The sequence below is a fragment of the Mauremys mutica genome, chromosome 1 (assembly GCF_020497125.1).
Source record: "Mauremys mutica isolate MM-2020 ecotype Southern chromosome 1, ASM2049712v1, whole genome shotgun sequence".
In the NCBI taxonomy this organism is placed as follows: domain Eukaryota; kingdom Metazoa; phylum Chordata; order Testudines; family Geoemydidae; genus Mauremys; species Mauremys mutica.
In genome coordinates, this window is record NC_059072.1 from 20,896,246 (window position 1) to 20,919,212 (window position 22,967).

General features: G+C 42.1%; 1 protein-coding gene across 3 annotated transcripts in view; it reads left to right on the forward strand.

Annotated features, from left to right (window-relative positions):
* PCLO (piccolo presynaptic cytomatrix protein) overlaps positions 1–22,967 on the forward strand; it is a 541,568-nt gene that overhangs the window by 328,587 nt on the left and 190,014 nt on the right. For all 3 annotated transcript variants that reach the window (XM_045030493.1, XM_045030503.1, XM_045030514.1), the window contains exons 7-8: positions 3,227–5,432; positions 13,471–13,607. In XM_045030493.1, the coding sequence (XP_044886428.1) occupies positions 3,227–5,432; positions 13,471–13,607 (2,343 nt within the window). The remainder of the gene's footprint in view (positions 1–3,226; positions 5,433–13,470; positions 13,608–22,967) is intronic.

Genomic DNA, 22,967 nt, shown 5'->3' on the forward strand with positions numbered 1-22,967 from the left:
CTTTCGAAGTTGTGATGAATAAAGTGGGGGATCGCTCCCTTTGATGGACACCCGGCCAGCCAGCTAGCTGTAAAATCCCTCTTGGTAGATGTTCTTTACTTGCTTTACCTGTAAAGGGTTAAAAAGTCCCCCAGGTCAGTGGTTCTCAAAGCCTGTCTGCCACTTGTTCAGGGAAAGCCCCTGGTGGGCCGGGCCGGTTTGTTTACCTGCTGCGTTCGCAGGTTCAGCCAATCGCAGCTTCCACTGTCCGTGCTTCGCCGCTCCAGGCCAATGGGGCTGCGGGAAGCGGCACGGGCCAAGGGATGTGCTGGCCATCCTTCCCACAGCCCCCGTTGGCCTGGAGCGGCCAACCGCAGCCAGTGGGAGCTGCGATCGGCCGGACCTGCGGACGCGGCAGGTAAACAAACCAGCCCAGCCCACCAGGGGCTTTCCCTATACAAGCGGCGGACCAGCTTTGAGAACCACTGCCCCAGGTAAAGAAAAAAACGTGGGCACCTGACCAAAAGAGCCAATGGGAAGCTAGAACTTCTTAAAATTGGGAAAGAAACTTTCCCTCTGTCTGTTCTCTGGGCTGGAGATAGAGCAGCCATGCTATAAGCATCTTATTCCAGGTACGGTCATAAATCATCAGATCATGCGTAGAACTACTTATCTGACCTCCAAATGTGTAACTAGATCAGAATATTTAGCTAAATGCGATTAGGGTTATTTCTTGTATTTCTTTTTGGCTAGTGGACTCCTCTGTGCTAATCCCTGATGCATTTGTTTGCTTGTAACCTTTAAGCTAACCCCCAAGAAAGCTATTTTGGGTTCTTGATTTTTGGAATTGCTCTTTTAAAAACTAGCAAAAGTCTAAGTTCCAGATGTATTTTCTTCTTTTTGTTTTTAATAAAATTTACCTTTTTTAAGAACAGGATTGAATTTTTGGTGTCCTACGAGGTTTGTGCATGTTGTTTGATTAGCTGGTAGCCCCAGCTAATTTCCTTTGTTTTCATTCTCAGCTCTTCCCTTGGAGGGGGTGGGGGGTGAAAGGGCTTGAGGGTACCCCACAGGGAGGAATTCTCAAGTGCTTCTTCCTGGGTTCAAAGTTTTTTATTTATTTATTTATTTTGCATTTGAGTGGTGGCAGTGTTTACCAAGCCAAGGACAGAGAAAAGCTGTAACCTTGGGAGTTTAATACAAGCCTGGTGTGGCAAATATTATTTTTTAAAATCCTTGTGGGCCCCACTTCTGCACTTGGAGTGACAGAGTTGGGATTCAGCCTTGACAGAAGTACTCTGTACCTCACAGGATCAAGCCCTTAATTTGCTCTTTTTCTTCATGAGCAATCTATCAATTTTGACTTTTTGGTGTTTTAAATGAAAACAAGACACATTTTGTTAATAAAATGTGGTATAAACTGATGTACAGGTTTACCCACTAGCATTGCCATCATCACAGCATAATCATTCTTCAAAGTATTATATACCTTTAATGAGTTTGCAGTTAATGGCTCTTCCCTGATATCAATCACCTTCTGTGATAGCTATTTCAGATTGGGAGGGGGTGGGGGAAGCATCGCTAGAGGCTGAATTTACAATATAAATTAACAGCCAACTAGACCTACTGTAGATGATTAATTTCTCTTTGATTATAACTGCACACTGAGTGAGAAAAAATTAGCTCCTTTGATTTGTTGGCACAATATGGGTTTGGGAAATGGCCACAGGAAGTTGAAACTAAAATGAAATTACATTTATTGAAATGCAAAGCATGCAGAAGTTGATGGAATTTAGATTATGAGGAAGAAAAGAGCTTTAAATGGCCCTTCAGAACGTGGTGAAAGTTTGTTTAAAGACCCATGACAAATGACATTGAGTTGATTATTTTGACTTGATAAGGTTACGGTTAACAGGGGGCTGGCAAAGAAGGTTATTAGTACTTCTCTTTTTTTTCCAATTTTTTTCAACTATTAGTTGACAACACATTGTAGCTTGGAAATAAATATCTCCTATGGTAATTAAAATTAATCTTGTTGACTTCTTATCTGATTGCAGTAACATTTACTTCAGCAAAAAGTACATTTTAAATTGACAATTGTCAGAGTGCTACACTTTTGTTGCACATACAGAGGTAGAAGCAGGTATCTAGCTGGCATATAAAATTCTTCAGTTCTTGTCTTAATCTGCTTTTTAGTGTTTACATAGGCTGTTAAATAGCTTCCATGTTCTAACATCACGGTGACTCCATTTCTATGGGGACTGAAGTAATTGTTCTACATGTATACTTAAGGCCATGAGCTCTGGTCTTTACTGAGGCAAAGCTTACGCAGAGCAGAGGGAGACAGAACAAAATTTCCAGTGCATCTATGTAACTTAGTAGACCTATTTGCAAAACTGTCTGCTTCACTTGAATGTGACTTGGGAGCTTTTGAAAAAATTAACTAGAAGTTCACCACTTGTATTTATATAGGTCCGTCTGTGACCTCGCTTGGTATCACGTCCTGCCACTGCCGCTAATGCCATGAAGAGTTCCCCAGTTTTGGAACTAACCTCCTTCTGCAAGGACAGTCACATTTGAGGGGAGCCAAGCAGGGGTTGCTGACCTCTTGTGCAGAACAGAGCTCTGGCAGTGGGGATAAGGCAGTCAATAGTGATGGGGACAGAGTATCAACCACTCTCCAGAGGGTTAGTCACAGCTTCTCCAGTTCTCCACCTGACAATGGGTTGTGTTGGCACCATAAAGAGCTGCTTCAGCCACTGACTTTCAGTATGAGTTGTGGATGCTTAGCATGTGCTCAGGACCTGGCCCAGAGTTGTCATGAGAATATTGTATGGAGGGAGTGTGTTTATATGTATGTGTGTATACAGGTACTCACCGTGTGTCAGAGTATAAGAATAAAATGGCAAATCAAAAACTCGGTGGGACTGCAGTAGAGCTGATAGAACAATTCTGAACCTTAAACTAATAAAGAATAAGTCCTAGGCCGGTATGCCATGTAAAGCATCAGTGGCAATTCTTTGGTGCCTGCCCTGTTTTGAATTAGATGACTTATCTAAACAGGCTCTGAATACACCCTTGTATGTCTTTTTCTGTTGCCTATTTTCAGATGTCTCAAACTCCTCTACAGCAGGTACAGCATATGTTTAAGATCTGAAGCAATGCTAAAAAGTGTTCTTACCAGCCTGCAGTGTATTAGAATTTAAGTTTCCAGAATAGTGACTCAGTTTTGTTTCTTTTATTATAGGCTAAAGGTTCTTCAGGTATAACTTCGGGCACCCAGAAGAAAGTAAAGAGGACTCTACCCAACCCACCTCCAGAAGATGCTACCACAGGGACCCAGTCAGCATTCACTACTGTGGGGTCAGTTTCACGCAGAAGGATCTGTAGAACCAACACCATGGCCAGAGCTAAAATTCTCCAGGATATAGACAGGGAATTGGATCTGGTAGAACGAGAGTCAGCCAAGCTTAGGAAGAAGCAAGCAGAGCTAGATGAGGAAGAAAAAGAAATAGATGCCAAACTGCGGTACTTGGAAATGGGCATCAATAGGCGGAAAGAAGCCTTGTTAAAGGAAAGAGAAAAGAGAGAGCGTGCCTATCTCCAAGGAGTAGCAGAAGAACGTGATTACATGTCAGACAGTGAAGTTAATAATACCAGGCCTACTAGAATGGAAGCCCAGCATGGCTTGGAAAGACCACGAACTGCGCCACAGACAGAATTTAATCAATTCATGCCACCGCAGACCCAGCCAGAAACTCAGTTTGCTCCCCCTACAAGCCCATATACACAATATCAATATTCTTCTCCTGCTCTCCCTACTCAAGCACCAACTCAGTATACACAACAGTCACATTACCAACCACAGCAGACTTTATATCATCAACAGGTTTCACCCTATCAAACCCAGTCAGCCTTCCAGCCTGTGGCAACCATGTCCTTTACTCCCCAAGCTCAGCCTCCACCAACCCAACAGTCATCATATCAACTCCCGTCACAAATGATGGTGATACAGCAAAAGCCAAGGCAAACTACATTATATTTGGAGCCTAAAATAACATCAAACTATGATGTGATTCGTAATCAGCCTCTCATGATAGCACCTGTTTCCACTGATACTACTTATGCAGTTTCCCATCTTGGCAGCAAATACAATACCTTGGATTTAAGGATAGGGCTGGATGAGAGAAGCAGCATGGCGAGCAGCCCCATATCAAGCATATCTGCAGATTCATTCTATGCAGACATAGACCATCATCACACACCACGAAACTATGTGCTGCTGGATGATATAGGAGAGCTTACAAAGGGAACGGCAACACTGAGCTCTGCTTTTAGCCTCCATGAGAAGGATCTGACAAAAACTGATCGGCTTCTTCGAACCACTGAAGCCCGGAGAGCACAGGAAGTGACGGACTTCCTAGCACCACTGCAAACTTCTTCTAGATTGCATACTTACGTGAAAGCAGATGAAGATCCAATGGAAGATCCTTATGAGCTAAAGCTTCTGAAACATCAGATCAAGCAGGAGTTCCGAAGGGGTGCGGAAAGTCTCGATCACCTTGCTGGCCTTTCTCAGTATTACCATGCAGATACCAGCTACAGGCATTTTCCCAAATCTGAGAAATATAGCATCAGCAGGCTCACACTTGAGAAACAAGCGGCCAAGCAGCTCCCAGCAGCCCTCCTCTACCAAAAGCAGTCAAAGCACAAGAAGGCTTTGATGGACCCCAAACTGTCAAAGTTTTCACCTATCCAGGAAAGTCGAGACCTTGAGCTTGATTATTCAAGCTATATGACTTCTAGTACTTCATCACTTGGGGGCATCACCTCCAGGGCAAGGCTTCTTCAGGATGATATCACTTTTGGCCTCCGAAAAAATATCACGGACCAACAGAAATTTATGGGGCCAACACTGACATCATCCCTTGGAGCCAGCCTTGGGACCACACTAGGTCCAACAATGAGATCCACATTACAAGATGAAGCTGACAAGTCCTATAGTAGTGGCAGTAGATCAAGGCCCTCATCTAGACCCTCTTCAGTCTATGGACTTGATTTATCATTAAAAAGAGATTCCTCTAGCTCTTCTTTAAGACTGAAAGCCCAGGAGTCTGAACCATTAGATATTTCTTTTAGTCATGCAGCTCCCTCTGGAAGAACTAAACCTACAAGTCTACCTATTAGCCAAAGCAGGGGAAGAATCCCAATAGTAGCACAGAACTCGGAGGAAGAGAGCCCTTTAAGTCCTGTTGGTCAGCCAATGGGAATGGCAAGAGCTGCAGCTGGACCCTTGCCACCAATATCTGCAGATACCCGGGAGCAGTTTGGATCAAGCCATTCGTTACCTGAGGTCCAGCAACATATGAGGGAAGAATCACGGACTCGCGGGTATGACCGGGATATAGCCTTCATCATGGATGACTTCCAGCATGCCATGTCAGACAGTGAAGGTAAACTAGGCCTCAGACTGCTATGTTACTCTCACAACACAAATCCTCATTTCTATGCATGCGTCTGATTTTTATCATCCTACAAGGACTTATTCTTTTTTGTTCCTTTGTGCATCTTTTGTGAATTTCTCTTTTCTAATTTTGTTTTTGTTTTACTCTAAAAGCAGATTCTGGATGGTGCTTCAATACAATAGTATGCTCAAGTCATTTGTTGTTGTTTTGGTTTCCTTTTGGTTTGCTTGTGCATTTTTCTTTTTATTTGTCGGTGTCTACTTTTCTAACTGCATTATATAAATAGAATAATATGTATATAAAGTGTGCCCCATTTACTCTTCTCTTCAGTCCTTACATGGGGCTTCATCCTTTGAAATTTGATTGTTGGGTTGTTTTTTTTTACACAGTTTCTCTTGAAAAATTGCTGACCTGGCCCCTAAAGTTTTAAAACCAGTTGCATCTTGTAAGAAAAACTGGATGCATAAAGTTACATTATGGGTCTCAAGAATCAGTAACGCAACTTCCTGAGGCACACAGAATTATAATTACACCCTATGAGCAATAGTATTATGTGCTAAAAGTCAGTACTGTATATTAGAACTGTAGAGAGTTTAATGTGATAGCAAATGAATATTCTGGTCTGTTAAAATATATCTTGTCATGTGGACTTCTGTGCATTCAGAATTGTGATGATGTAAGAAAATTTATTGCTTAGATGGCATAAGGTAACCTCATTCATCAATAAACTTGCTTAAAATATTTCACTTCCATTGATGGATTAACCAGCTTAGCTGGTCTTATGTGGACCTTATACAGTACTTCTGCCAGATAAGCACAAGAGCTTATCTCACTTAGGTTCATGAGAAGGAACCTCTCTGATGTATTATAAATGGTGTAATTAAAAAGTGTTTAATATAAATAAATACAGCAGAATGTTAAGCTGGTGTTAAGTACTAAATAACTGCAAGTTATGCATCCACTTGGTTTGACTCTAGTCAAATTTAATACATTTTAAAACTGTTTAAATATCATAGTCACTCTGAAAGAGAATGAAACACACATGTTTAAGTTATCATCTGCTTTTCATTGTATGTGCTCCATTAACTTTTCTTGTGTGTATTTACTGCACAATAAAAAAAACCCAAAATTTTGCATGCACTATATTGTTTGTAAGTGACAATAATTACCACAAAAGAATAATTTGCATGATTGTGAAGTAGGGGTGGTTGCTTCCTGTACTTATACATAACCCAAATTTATTATTTTGAAAAAGCATTGCTTCCCTTTGTTCATAAGCTATATCATTTTGAATTTAAAGGGGAAATCTTGGTTTAGAAGATGAATAACATTTGCTTTCCCTGTATTTGATCTCACACTATTGTAAACTGAGAAGCCGCAAGTCATTTTTCTGTAAGTTTCTGTGCATTTTGGGGTCTGACCCTGAAGTTTTTATTTCAGGGAAGGTAGGCTTTTCATAATTAAGGGCCCGAGTCTGCACAGTGCTGAGTATCTCTCTACTGTGCTGAGTGCCCTCAATTCCCAGTGAAGGAAGATGGGAACTGAACGCACGCAGCCCATCACAGGATGAGCTCTGCATAATGGAGGATAAGGCTATATAGGACCTCAGCACCTTCCAGTGAAGTTAATTGAAGTTGCTTTGGAGCTAAAGAGAGTGGGATTGGACCCCCAATCCATATTAAAAGTTGGCCTTCTCTCTATTATTATGTAGTACATAAAGAGATCCTGGATAAAACCACAGTTGTTTATAATACTATTCTACAGTTACATTATTTATTTGTGACAAATACCTAGAATGTAAGGGCCGGTTTTGATCTGGTTCTGAATCTGATATACTTTTTAGATCTATTCTAACTCAGTTCACAACTTATTCATTATTAGGCTGACCACATGTCCCTGGGAACAATTGCTGCCTCTTTTTTCTGAGCTTATCCCAATGGCCATTTCATTTTTACAAATAATTTTGCTTTGTCCCATTTCTCATAAAGCCTTGCAGATTGGCCAGCACTAGGAGCTGTCAGTCAATGGAACTGGAGAAATTATTATTAAATAGAAAGCCGGCTGGCTCAAGTGCATGTGCACCAGCAGGACCACCCCTCAACCAGCCTGCCACATGATGACACCCAGCTTCTCCTCTTCTCCTGTTCCTAAAGCTGTCCAGTGAGCCCTGTCACTCAAGTCCTTGACCCAGCCTTCTTGGTCCAGAGAGTCAAAACCATAAGGTGGCTAGGAAGGAACAGGAGCAATGTCCTGGCAGAGGAAAGGAAGTAGTGGGCTTCTATTTAATTCTCATCCTCCCGTGGCTCACCAAACCCATTCCCTGTACAACCATATTCTCCCCCATGACAGGTGCCCTGGCTTTTCACATCCAAGATCTGGTTCCCCCACTCTGGAGGCAATCAAAAAATAAATCTTGTTAAACAGGTGGCTCTCTACCATTCCTTTTATTGAAGACACTTTCTAGCTTACTGGTGCTTGACACTCTTGGATCTGTTGCCCTCTGGAATCATATGTAGCCACAAGACTTCCTGTGCAGCTTATGTATTATTCCTGCACAGTAAGGGAGCACATTCACAGGCAGGAGTATTAATGATGATTTTATTTTTGAGTGCTTGGTGTTGCACCTGGCTTGAAGGAGTTCCAAAGCAGATGGACCAACCCAATCCCACACCCCTCAAAGTCAGTAGCAAAGCTCCTCTCTTTGGTGGTTTGTCATCTCTGTGGAAGAAATGTGTGAAGCTTATGTGTTCTGAGTTGTAAGGGACACGGTTGTAAGATGGGAGTTCTGAGTGTAAGGGACACAGAAGAGAGAATGCATAAAGAAGAGACTGGGAGAAGGACACAGAGGGCATTGAGGAGGGCAGCATGGGTATGGCCTGGGCACCACAAAGAGTAATATGAGGAGGTGAGGACAAAGATGCTGGTAATGACAGAGTTGGTTGAGGGCCACAATGGTGGTGAAGCACAAACTTTATATGGGACTTGAGAGGAAGCTAGTGAAGGAATGGGCAGATGCTTTGATTGGATGCAGAAACTATAGGTGTAAGTCTGGGTGTGATATTAGGTGCAAATATGAATGGGACGTATGGGGTACCAACCAGAACCAAATAACTTGGTGGCCGTGGGGAAATCCATACAACTTGGACATAAAGTAAAGAGGGAAAGGAGACTCTTTCCTTTGAACAGTGATGCAATGTTGTATAGGAATGGCTAAAACCCCATACAAGCACCCTCTATGGTGCAATCAGAAGGGATGTCAGAGAAGAGTTATTGCGTAGCAAGTTCTGCTGTAAATTAACAATGCAACAAGAGTGCCGCACACTAACTGTCCATGTGGACCCTTCTGTCACTCACTAAAAGTTTGCTAGTGTGCTTTGATCTACTCCACTTTGAAATAAAAGCAGGTCACTGTGTAAGTGGGAACTTTTAGTGTGCGGTAGCAGAGTCCACACTGCCAACTAATGTGTAACAAGTTAATCCACTGTAGATTTAAACCCAGGTTGATGCGCACCTAACCCTTGTCTACACCTAAAATAAAAGTCTACCTACCTATTTTGCTCAGGATTGTGTAGTGTGGACATACCAAACTCTTCATCTAAGCAAGCCCAGAGTGTGGTGTTTTGGACAGTTACTTTGGAGTATTACAACATATCTTCTGAAGGAAACCAGTTCCAATATAAAAGAGCTCACTTTGTATTTTTTTTAAATCTGTCTCTTTGCATGGATGTGATTTCAATTAGTCCAGTCAGTCCTAAGCAGAGTTGTAAAAGTGACTTTTTTTTTCTTTTTTTAGCCAAAGACAGCTGCCATTTCTTGTGTTAGAGGCAATTTTTCAGTACAAGTAATATGGAATACTGATTTTAAAATATCTTTGCTCCCTAAAAAGAGAGAGGTCTGTATGCGTTTCTGTTAGTCTTAGGGAATGCCTATGCAATAGCAAGTAGCAGACAGGAGTAGAAATGCAATTTCTGAGCCCAGACCATTTGTATGAGTAATATATGCAAATATATTTTAAAGTCGTGCTTTTTTTACACACTGTAGCAAATCATAAACCACAAAGTCAATATTTTTTTAAAAATTGGGTACATAAAGTGGGACTCCAAACTTCATACTTAGACACCTAAATAAGTATAATTTTCAAAAGTGCTAAGCACCCAACAGTGGGCATTGAAATCAGTGGGTGTTAGCACTTTTAAAAATCAGGTTACTTCTTTAGGTGCCTAGCTATGAATTTAGAAGTCTAATTTTAAACTTATTTTTTTCAAATCTTGGCCCTAAATTAGCTAAAATTATCAAATTATTTCCTTTCATATACACCATAATATTGAAAACTCCCTTCTTTATAACTTTTTTTAATTTTGAATAATTCCTACACTGCTTTGTCGGCCATGAACTATGTTACATCTGTACAGACCATCTATATATACTTGTGTCATGGAGCAATTGTGTTCTTGTTAAAGAGCTCATGGAAGTTTCCTAATTTTAGTACAATTGCAAATGTTTTGATCAGGTAAAGTTAATTTACAATGAGTAGCCAAGAAATGTTATGTCCTGACCTCCATAAAACATAAAATCATTGCCCTTAGATTTTATCTTTTTTGGCCCAAAGCTGCCAGACATTGATTATATCCCATAGATTATTAAATATGTATGAAAATATTAAGGCTCCAATCCTGCAAACATTGTTTAATTTGATTAACATGAGTAGTTCCTATTGGTTACCTCTGAGAATTTAAATCCTAATGGTTCCCTTCTCAGAGGGATTTCGCCCCTTTAAATATGAGGCTATTAGTGTTAATCCTATGGTAAATTTGGAAAACCTACCACTCAGATATGAGGAAATTCCAAAAGTCTGAGATGAACACTGATGTTTACCATGCCTCACTGGTTTAGCGCGTATGATCTTGTCTCCCGCTAATGATTTTTCCCCATTGAGGATAAAGGACTTCTGCTTAGTGGCTGCAAATACAGGAGGCTTGTGGTCCTGAAGGTTCTGGGTTTGCTTAGGTGGACACATGCTGACATGCTTTGTTACACATAGGCCATAAAATGCCTTGACTCTGTGGACACCTCCATGCTGCCATTGCTGTTCTTTATAAGCCCACCATGAATCTCAATTTTATTTTTTCAAGCCACTAACAAAAAATATCCTGGGAGAGGAAGAAACTGGAGAAATTAAAGCAGTTACTAACTGTTGAGTGATCTAATTTTTTTGATGCCATGTTGGTTTTACTGAGGTAACTCTTACATAAGGCCTGATCATGCAATTAACAGTATGAGAGGGGGACTGCTTTACTGGCATAGGACCCCGTTGACTTCAATGGGACTCTGTACAGGTGCAGTAGTCAGTCTGTGTGCTCTCTGATGCAGGATCAGGGCCATAACTTCTTATGCAGCCTAGGGTTTAAAATGGCTGCTCTCAAGATTCTCAGTGAAATTCCCAACTCCACTCAACCCACCCAACCGCATGCAAAATACCCAAATAATCAAACAAAAAGTTCACAATAGTTTCCTTTAAACTTGAAAAAAATCATAGAATTCATGACAGCTTTGACTGAAACACAGCTTGATCCGTAAGCCTTCATATGGAATTCCAGAAGCACGCTGGCTTTCTGAAGGTAGAAGGCCAGCAAAGATTATTTTAACTGTGTGAGAGAGACTCCGTTTCAGGGTTTCTCCTGATTAGATGATGGAACAGATTGTGGTATTAAGAATTAGTATCTTGGATCAGAACAGGACCTTTGGTTTTTAAGCAGAAAATTTGATCAGGAGTTTCATTATGAGCTGAGTTATAGAGCAGGCTGATAAATGCAGTCAATCAGTCATTTGCAGCAAATCTGTGAGCTATGAATATTTACATAATAGATTATAATGGCTCATTAGAAGCAATTAATCACTATCTGGACAAACATCAACATTTGATATCTCATTTTATTGTATCCATGCTGGTCTACTGGATAAATAATGTTGTCAAACAGTTTAACAATAGGGATCTGTGCACATACAGAATAAAAATTGACCTCCTAATATTTGTCCCAAAATACATTTGTCCTAAAGATCTTGATGGCAAAAGTATTTAAACATGTGTTTATATTGTTTTTAACCTCATATATAATGTGCCTTAAAAGCAGGGGCGGCTCCAGGCCCCAGGACGCCAAGCGTGTGCTTGGGGCGGCATGCCGCGGGGGGCGCTCTGCCAGTCGCCGGGAGGGCGTCAGGCGACTCCGGTCGACCTCCCGCAGGCGTGCCTGCAGAGGGTCCGCTGGTCCCGCGGCTTCGGTGGAGCGTCCACAGGCACGCCTGCAGGAGGTCCACCGGAGCCACGGGACCAGCAGACCCTCCGCAGGCACGCCTGCGGGAAGTCCACCGGAGCCGCGGGACCAGCAGACCCTCCGCAGGCACGTCTGCGAGAGGTCCACCGGAGCCGCAGGACCAGCGACCGGCAGAGCGCCCCCCGTGGCGTGCCGCCGTGCTTGGGGCGGCGAAATGGCTAGAGCCGCCCCTGCTTAAAAGATCCATTTATAGCCTTTCCCTTTTGTGTTTGGGAAATAACACACATTTAAAACTTTGTTATACTAAAATGTTGCAATGATTTTTTTTTCAAAATTCTGTAAGCCATTCAAGTCATATTTACTAAAGAATTAGAAATAGAAAAAAATACACTAATGTTTTGCATTTTTAATTTCCTTTTGTGGCATTGAACAACTGCATTTACTCTTGTTACTATAGAAACAGCTGACCTTATTTTAGTTTTGTAATTTCCTGGTGATTTTTTCTAATATAATAATGTATTTTTCCAATGATTATTCTAACATGAAATTCAGATGTTCCATGGGATTCTAATTAGCTACAGTTTATCCTGTTTTATATTGATATGTGTGCATGCAGAAGAAAATCTGCATGTTGTATAATAAAAATAGTATTTAACTTATAGCTTAGGGGGGAGGGATCGCTCAGTGGTTTGAGCACTGGCCTGCTAAACCCAGGGTTGTGAGTTCAATCCTTGAGGGGGCCACTTAGGGATCTGGGGCAAAAATTGGTCCTGCTAGTGAAGGCAGGGGGCTGGACTCAATGACCTTTCAAGGTCCCTTCCAGTTCTAGGAGATTGGTATATCTCCAATTATTACCTTTACTACCTATAGCTCCTGATCTCTCACTGGTGCAAATCGGAAGGAACTGACCAAATTGATCATCATAGTTCATTTGATTTCAGTGAAGCAATGCTCATTTACACTGGCTGAGATTCTTGCCTAATGGGTTTACAGCAGTGTAAAACTGGTTTAAATGGGAGGAGAATCAGGCCCATACGGTTCCATCCTGCTTTCCTTGCACACTATAAAGCCTGATTGGCATTCTGTGTACAAGAAACTTGAACATATCGATGTCCTTTGACGCAGAGTCTTTTAAGGAGTCACTGCTATAACTTTTAATTCATAAAAGTTCAGCTACATCTCAGGCCTGGTATACATTAGAAAATTAGATTGATTTAACTATGTTGGTCAGGGGTGTGAAAAATTTAGTGTGTAGCCAGCACTAAAATAGAACAATTCTTCTTTCGACCTAGCTACTGCAGGGAGGTGGATTATCTATGGGAGAGCCCCTCCCGTTGGCGTAGGTAGTGTCTACACTGAAGCACTACGGTGGAGCAGCTGCAACAGCGCAGTTGTGCCACTGTAGCATTTTAAGTGTTGACAAACCCTCAGAAATATGTGAAATCTGCAGTGTATTTCTAAGCACCCAGACCGAGGAAAGTGGTTATGGCACTCAATACTTGTTTGTTTGTTTTTTCTTGATATTAAATATCCATGGTCAGTTCTAACACTGATAGAATCTCATTCTTATCTCCTCTGCCACTTACTACTTAATTTTACTTGAGTTAGTCTGGTCTGTCTTCAGCTTTGCCTGTAAGTTTGCTTGAGCTGCATGGCCAATTAATCATCACTGTGCATGTTTGCTATGTGCACCAAACTGTTGCCCTTCTCTCCGCTCTGAGTCAGAACATTTGACATGTCCTTGGTTTTCAAAGCCTATCACCTCCGCCGTGAAGAGACAGATTGGTTTGACAAGCCCAGGGAGTCTCGTCTGGAGAATGGACATGGCTTTGACAGAAAACTGCAAGAGAAGTTATCCCACTCCAGACCACCAAGTCAACATCAAGATCAAGTAAGATGTGTCTATAGTTTTGTGGATGTTCTGTAGAAAGCTTGGTAAATCATACTATCCTGTAACATGTGGACCACCAGATTTATCAAAATCCCGCTACATTTTAAGCAGCTTAGGAGACCATCAGTATTATTTATGATCCCTATTCTTTAGGATTAGTTTTATCCTTAAACAGTTTTTGGGTAGAATTAACCTGCTCACATGGAATTACATGGGCAGCGGATACACCCACACAGAATGATTCATTCTAGTCCAATTTTACATTATTGACTTTAACCCAACCAGATTTAAGACTCTGCTTTTTAATGTTCTTAGGAACAGGGCTGGATTTACTTTGAGGTGTTGTTATGAATGGAACTGAATTCTGTTATGTTACATGGGTGTAATCCCTGTAGCTCAATGATGAAACACTGAACACATCAGTGGGTTTGCACCCAGGTAACAGGTAAGAATTTGGGCTGTTCATTAGACTGAGATACAAGAAAAACACATTGATCAAAGTGTTTTAAACTTGCTCACTTTGGGGTCTAGTTCACCATCATATATCCCATTAGCATCACTGAGGTTTTAACGTCATCAGTAGATCCTTATATCTTTCACTTGCTACTTTGACTATCATACACACGTATTCAGATTCTATCCTGGCTCCAGTGGCATGACATGGGTGCAAATGAAGGCAGAATTACAAACAAACTAACTATACTCAAACTAACACATTAGTTAATATGCCACTGTTAATTCCTTAGCTAAAGGGCATGTTCTGCTATCCTCCCACCTACAGAACTCCTGTCTAGGTCAGGGAGAGTTTTAGGTGCAGTTTGATGGCAGAACGGCTCTTCATGAGTAAATTTAGGTATTAATTCAATCACTTCATATAAATAAAGGACACTATATATGTTTTTCTCTTTTGCCTATTCTCCAGCCTAGAGTTTGCCCAGTCCAGACTACATTTTGCTGAAGCATTGAAATTTCACCTGTCCTGCTGGAAGAAAGGGTCTTTTTTATAGGACATCAGTGTTATTCAGTAGAATTCACCCTGCAGGCCAGATCTGCTGCAGGACAATTGGGATTTTAGAGGTTCCAGATCTGTAAATAGTATTGACCAATATATAAATATACCTACCTCCTATAATCCCATTGAGAAACATGGGTTATTTTGGAATATATATGACTGTGTTTGGCCATTGCAACATCCCAGTGTCAACTTAGATTCCCTTTGTCACACACACACATTTGTAGAATTGTTTCTGTCTAGGACAAGGGTCTCTGCCAATCTGACTTGGGTGAAAATTCTGACCCAATCCCAAATATGGTGATCAGTTAGACCCTGAGCAGGTGGGTGAGAACCACCAGCCAGACACCTGGGAAAGAATTATCTGAAATAACTCCAAGTCTTCCCATCTAGTGTCCCACCTCCAGTCGTTGACGATATTAGCTAATAGGAGTTGTGGATAGGCCATATCCCATTGTAAGCAATCTCATCATACCACTCCCTCCATAATCTTATCCTTGGTTTTTCATCTCATATAAGATACAGGATACTAGAGCTGGTCCAAAAATTGTCAAAACTTTGTTTTGGAATTTTTTGGTGGAAAATGCCTTTTTAAAAAAAAGTGAAAAAAAAATTGGCCAAAAATATTTGTGTTCAGTTTTTAATGGAAAATTTAAATTTTCTGCTAAAAATTTAGATGAAAATGAGATTTTGGTTTCTGTCAAAATTTTCTGTAGAGCTATGTACCTCTTCCCCACAAAATTCCAACCAGCTCTACAAGGCACCTCCATCAGAATGCTGTTCCTTAACCAGAGATTAAAGGAAGGATAATTATCAAGTCAGATTCTGCAGTGATCGGTCCTGGATCCAGTTCTGTTCAATATCTTCATCAATGATTTAGATAATGGCATAGAAAGTACACTTTTAAAGTTTGCGAGCGATAGTATTCTGGGAAGGGTTGGAGGATAGGATTAAAATTCAAAATGATCTGGACAACCTGGAGAAATGGTCTGAAGTAAATAGGATGAAATTCAATAAGGACAAATGCAAAGTAGCCCACTTAGAAAGGAACAATCACTTTCATACATACAAAAAAGAAAATGACTGCCTAGGAAGGAGGACTGCAGAAAGGGATCTTAGAGTTATAGTGGATCACAAGCTAAATATGAGTCAACAGTGTGACACTGTTCACACACACACACACACACACACACACACACACACACACACAGAGCTATCATTCTGGGATGTATTAGCAGGAGTGTTGTAGGCAAGACATGAGAAGTAATTCTTCCACTCTACTCTGCGTTGATGAGGCCTCAGCTTGAGTACTGGATCCAGTTCTGGGTGCCACATTTTAGGAAACATGTGGATAAATGTGGAGACAGTCCAGAGAAAAGCCACAGAAATGATTAAAGGTCTAGAACACATGATCTGTGAGGGAAGATTGAAAAAAATGGGTTGGTTTAGTCTGAAGAAGAGAAGACTGAGGGGGGACATAAGTTTTCAAGTCCATAAAAGGTTGTTACAAGGGGAGGGTGAAACCTTTGTCCTCCTTAATCTCTGAGGATAGGACAAGAAGCAATGGTCTTAAATTAGAGCAATGGTCTTAAATAAAGGGTGGTTTAGGTTGGACATTAGGAAACACTTCCTGTCAGGCTAGTAAAGAACATAACAAATTGCCTAGGGAGGTTGTGGAATCTCCATCATTGGAGGTTTTTAAGAACAGATTAGACCAGGGGTGGGCAAACTTTTTGGGGCGAGGGCCACATCTGGGTGAGGAAATTGTATGCAGGGCCGGGGCAGGGGGGGTGGAGTGCGGGATGTGGAGGAAGGGGCTCAGGACAAGGGATTGGGGCAGAGAAGGGGTGCAGAGTGTAAGAGGGGGCTCAGGGAAGGGGGTTGGGGTACAGGAGGGGTACGGAGTGCAGGATGGGGCTCAGGGCAGGGAGTTGGGGTGCAGGGTGCAGCAGGGAGCTCAGGGCAGGTGGTTGGAATGCACAGGAGTGCAGAAAGGGGCTCAGGGCAGGGAGTTGGGTGCAGGAGGGGTGTGAGGTACAGGCAGAGGGCTTAGGGCAGGAAGTTGGGGGGCAGGGGGGCAGGAGGGGTTTGAGCTCCAGCCCGGTTCCGCTTACCTAAAGTGGCTCCGAGGTGGCAGTGGCGCACACCAGGGCCAGGGCAGGCTCCCTGCATGCCTGCCCTGTCCCCACGCCACTCCAGGAAGTGCTGCGGCCCCTGGGGGGGGCAGAGGGCTCTGCGTGCGCACATGGAGCCCTTTGCCTCCCGGCCCGGGGGCTGCTTCTGAGAGCAGCGCCGGGCCCGCAGCACCACCAGGGGTAATCCCGTGGGCCGGATCCAAAGCCCTGAAGGGCCGGATCCGGCCCGCGGGCCATAGTTTGCCCATCCCTGGATTAGACAAACACCTGACATGACTGGTCTAGATCAGGGGTAGGCAACCTATGGCACAGGTGCCAAAGGTGGCACGCAAGCTGATTTTCAGTGGCACTCACACTGCCTGGGTCCTGGCCACTGGTCCTGGGGCTCTGCATTTTAATTTAATTTTAAATGAAGCTGCTTAAACATTTTAAAAACCTTATTTACTTTACATATAACAATAGTTTAGTTATATATTATAGACTTATAGAAAGAGACCTTCTAAAAACGTTAAAATTATTACTGGCACGCGAAACCTTAAATTAGAGTGAATAAATGAAGAGTCGGCACATCACTTCTGAAAGGCTGCCGACCCCTGGTCTAGATATTACATAGTCCTGCCTTAAATGCACAGGACTGGACTAGGTGCCCAATTAAGGTCCCTTCCAGTGCTACACTTCTATGATTCTGTGACACAATAGGGAGCTAAAGCACAAGGAGATTTCCCCCTCCTCTCACTGATTTAGAGGAGGAAAGCTCTCCCACAGCTCTCTACAGAGGGAGTGGAAGCTCCTGCAAATGTGGGGAGTGAGTGAAGGCAGTGAGACTTGGCTGGTGGGGAAGCCGCTCGCTCCAGTCTGGGAAAAACGGGGCCAGGGGTTCCTATTACTCCTCCCCAGTCTATTCCAGCCACTCGGGGTCCTGCTTCCCAGCCACATCCCTCTCTCCACAGTGCACTCCAGCTCCTCTGGGTCTCACTCTCACCTCTGCCCACCCCACTGCCCACGCTTGGCATGTGCAAGTTTACGTGGGTGCTCTGCCCCCAAGTAATAGTTGTATTGCATGGACACTCCCTTCTGGGTTCCGTCACCCTTGGATCTCTCTATATCTAGGCTGGTGTGTGGGGAGAGCTCCTCCTTCTGTTTCAAACTCCTTTACCCATTATCCCCTGCTGGGACACTGTTTCAATACTGATGCAGAAGGGGATCGCCTCTACACCAGCATCCTGTAGCACATGAAGTGTTTCTCAGAGGTCTTCCATCCCAGATGCCTTCTGCAAGCATTCACACAAATAAAATCTCATTGGACAAATATTCATGGGAACAGAAAAGGAAGAAAAGTGCAACCACAGCTGAAGAGAATTCAGTTTTAAATCGGTGTGAATGTTTGTGGAACTCTCTTTTTTATAATAAGTGCTTTGCTTTGTTTACATTTGGTTGCAATTTCTTTCTTTTTATCAATTTAAATTCAGGCCAAGATTTTCAAAAAATGGCTAGTGACTTCAGCTTCCTAACTTGTGACATTTTTAAGAGTCTGATTTTCATAAATAGCTGAACAACCACCCTCTGAAAATCAGGCCCTTTAAAGATTTCTCGCTGATCTCAAACTGGCAGTATGGATGTTTGCAGAAGCTGTGGTAGCCTGCTTGTACCCAAGTTGATGAGAGAGAAACGTCTGGCTTCACTCATCCAGTACAAATTCTCACTCTTCTCTCTGTCTTAAAAAAATGCAAATATTTTATGATCCCACCTACCATACTAAAATACTGTAAGTGTCCTGCTTCGTGTCTATGAGTGACCTTTAGCACAGCCCAGATGCTTTTGGAGCAGGAATTTTGTGCAGCCCAGTGTCAACCTAAAAGTCCTCAGTTGCCATGGATTTGTTATGATACGGCACAGTGAATTAATCGGATACTATTCTAGTAATATTACAGTACATCAGTTTCCACAGCAACATTCCTGGTGTTACTTAACATTCTTAAATATAATGAAATCACAGTGAAGCTTAGGATCATAACAGCTAGTGTCTTCCAGTACAGAAATCTGGGCTGCTTACCCGACGATGGCAAACATACTTTTTAAATCCACTGAGTATTTGACCGGCAGCATCACCTTGGTTTCTCTCATTGATCCCACCCACTCCCTAGTCCCACTCTCTGCAGCAGCAGCCTGCTGAGTCTCTACCAGTGGATTAGAAACTTCAGCCATACACCAGGTCCAAGCTCCTATTACTATTGTTTATCATGCATTATTTATATAGCTCTAGAAAGTGTGCTAAGTATAAGAAGACAGAACCCTAGCAGGCAGCTATTCTTTAAGTGATGATAGCAGGTTAATTCCTGATCCAAAGCCTGTTGAAGTCAAAAGAAATCCTCCCCTTGACTTCAATGGGCTTTGGATACATCTTGGACTTTAGTACATAGGTAATTTAGAAAAGCACATAGGCAAGAGAACAGATCATGAAGGCTGAGAAGATAGGAAAAGGAGGGAATAGAAACAATAGGAAAATATGGGAAGGGAATACAGCCACAGCAATTGAAAGAACTGTTGTCCTGGAGAAAGGCCTATTTACTCCTGTATTTGTTGTTAGTTCTCTCTCTGTCTCTGTTTTAAGTATTAGGTTGCCGAAGCTAGCACTGATAGCACCAGTGTTGCTTATGGGGGCATAGCAAGGCAAATGCAATCAGTTTGGAGAAGCAATTTGAAGGGGGAGGTTACTTTGTGCTCTGGAAGAGGGAGGACCAGCTAAGGAGTGTGGGGGCAGGGAGGATAGAGAGGAGAATATAGGAGTAGGCAGCCTGTAAAAAGCCACAGAACAATGACTCGGAGAAGGAGAAAAAGGATGGGTTAAGGCGAGAAAAGTAGGTAAAGGGTGGAGTGTTTGAGAATAGAACTTTCTCGTTCCAGAACTGGCCTTTGTAAACCCAAATGAAGCCCAAAACAACAACGAAAGTTAGTGCCATCCTGGTTTCTGTCAGCAAGTCTTTCCTCAGGTACGAAGGCTAATATAGAAAAAGAATGATGCAGTCAGATTTTCATTTTGGACACACATGCAAACATAAACATGTGCAAACACATTCCCCCCAACCCTTACCCCTAAAATATCAGTGATAGTCTAATGGTAATAAAAAGTTCTAGAGTATCCAAAATTGCAGTGATAATCACTTAGGGATAGGCTTTTCTCCTTATATACTTTCTGATCAGGTCAGAAAGATGAGGATGGTTTTCCTTGCTGCATTTTGGCATTTCACTCATGCTGGAATGAGAACATAAGAATAGCCATACTGTATCAGACCAATGGTCTTTTTAGCCCAGTATCCTGTCTTCCAACAGTGGCCAGTACCAGATGCTTCAGAGGGAAGGAACAGAACAGAGCAAGTATCAAGTGATCCATCCCCTTTCATCCAGTCCCACCTTCTGGCAGTCAGAAGTTTAGTACACACAGAGCATAGGATTGCATCCCTGACTCTCTTGATTAATAGCCATTGTTGGACCTATCTTCCATGAACTTTTTTTTTTTTTTTTTAGCACAGTTATAGTTTGGGCCTTTAGCATCCCCAGCAATAAGTTCCACAGGTGCATTGTGTGAAGAAGTACTTCCTTATGTTTATTTTTAAGCTGCTGTCTCTTAATTTCATTGTGTGAACCCTAATTCTTGTGTTACATAAAGGGTAAATAACATTTCCTTATTCATGTACTCCACATCATTCATGATTTTATAGACCTCCACCATATCTTAGTCATCTCTTCTCTAAAATGACCAGTCCCAGTCTTTTTAATCTCTCCTTATGTGGAAGCTGGTCCATATCCCTAATTATTTTTGTTGCCTTTCTCTGTACCTTTTCCAATTCTAATATAGTTTTTTGAGATGGGGCCACCTGAACTGCATGCAGTATTCAAAGTATGGCATGCCATGGATTTATACAGTGGCATTATGATATTTTTTGTCTATCCCTTTTCCAATGATTCCTAATAGTGGTGCCCATTGAGCAGATGTTTCCAGACAGCCATCCATGATTACTCCAAGATTCTTTGATTGGTAACAGATAATTTAGACCCCATCATTTTGTGTTTAGTTGTATGTAAAATGCAGAACGGCTGAGGTGTTGAAGTTCAGTTAATGGTTAGAGTGATGTTTCAGGTAAATTATTTTGTCTGAGCTGATCCCCCCCCTTTCTGGTACATATATTTACTGAAACCCCTTAAGATGATAAATATGTTAAATGTATCAGAGAAAGTAATGAGAAATCAGTTATCTAAGCACTCAAAGTCACAGAAGAAGAGGGCCAGTGCTCTGTAGTACCAGGCAAGAGACATTTCAAATGTTGACCTCTCACTTCCCATGTGATACCAGCACTTCAAAGGTCATTAGTTCAGCTGCCTGGGGAATATCTGTTGTATGTTGCTCCATGGGCTAATCCAGCTCCCTTAGAAGACAATGAAATACACATATTGATTTAAATGACAGTTGGATCAAATGCTTTTGGAGCAGCATTGCTGGGCTGAAATGTCCAGCCCTCTTCACCTGAAAGAATGGTGGCTCTGACATGGGCCCTCAAGGGTGAAGGGATTATGATATTGGTGATAGCAGGCTCCATGAAACACACAAAATAGTCAATGCTTGTTCCATAGTGATAGAACAAGCTTACTGTTCTACTGCTTAATTTAGACTCAAGACATTTCACTTTTTTTGGTAAATTGCCCTTGAATTTCTTTCTTTTAAAATTCCCTGGAAATCTGATGACAAATTTGCCATGATTCATTTTAAAATCTCATCATCAACCCACCCATAAGATGAATCATCAGCAACCACTGCATTATAGGTCAAGATATTTCCTTTACATTATTTGGCAAACAATTACTGATCTTCTCCATCGCCCAGCTATACTGAACATGCTGAAAGAATACATAATGTGTTGACATTTCCTCTCTGACTACTTAGTGATATTTTTTACCCTTACCTGGCCTGCTCTCATGAACGGGACAGGAGACTTTGTGAGCTTGTATTCTTGGAGTTCTTCACAATTCTGCCTTTGTAAAACTTTCACATCAAGGGGCTCCTCTGAAATTGACAATAGCAGCTTAAGGCCTTTTCCGAGATCTATTGAAGTCAAAGGAGGCACATAGCTGTTTGCATGGAGAACCTATGGCTGGTCTTCTGTAGTCTGTTGATACCGTCACTTCTGCCATATACAGCCTCTGAATCCCCACTCAGAGGTTTCACATCACAGAGGGGAAAAGAGAAACATAATGTAGATAGGGCCAGAGTTAACTTACCTGTTAAAGTCCCAGACAGATGCTTTTTCAGGGTTAGACAAAACCCTAAGGTACAGTAAAACCTCAGGGTTACAACACCAGAATTACAAACAAGCGGTCAACCACACACCTCAGTTGGAACTGGAAGTACGCAATCAGGCAGTAGCAGAGACCAACCGTCCCCTCCCCAAAAAAAATACAGAACTGTGTTAAACATAAACTAAAAAAAATAAGGAGAAAGTTTAAAAAAAAAAAAGATTTGACTAGGTAAGGAAACTCTTTCAGTGCTTGTTTCATTTAAATTAAGATGGTTAAAAGCCTCATTTTTCTTCTGCCTAGAAAAGCTTAAAGGCTATATTAAGTCAATGTTCAAGTGTAAACTTTTGAAAAAACAACCTGAATGTTTTGTTCAGAGATACGAACACTTCAGAGTTACAAACAACCGCTATTCCCGAATGTTCTAGTATTTTACTTAGTAGTAAGAGGTGTTATAGAAATGGCATGCTGCCTGTGCTGCTTCTCCCACATCTGATTGGTGAGATGAACGGGCTGATGTGACCTTTAGTTTGCCAATGGCTTGATTATACATACATGACTCAGACAGAACTTCTGTTGAAGGCAATAGTTCTTAATGGAAGAGGGGGTCGCCAGAGCTAATCACAATTCCAGGCTTACCATTGTTGAGCACAAAGACTATGCAAGCTTAGAGCCACTGGCCTTTCTGAAGTGAATGGTGCAAAATTAGAGGCCATGATCCCGGTCCAATCCTGCATTATCCAGTGGAGATGGCTCTGCACAGAATGGCACATGTGCCCTTTCAAAGAGTGTTGCAATGGCAGCATTCCCACTGTGAGCTCTTACCTCTGCACTGCATCAAAGAAGACCATTGGCGTATGTGTCACAGTCAGGCTTTGGGATTCAGGGCACAGGATCTGGCCCAAACTTTCAAGGTAGGGAAGA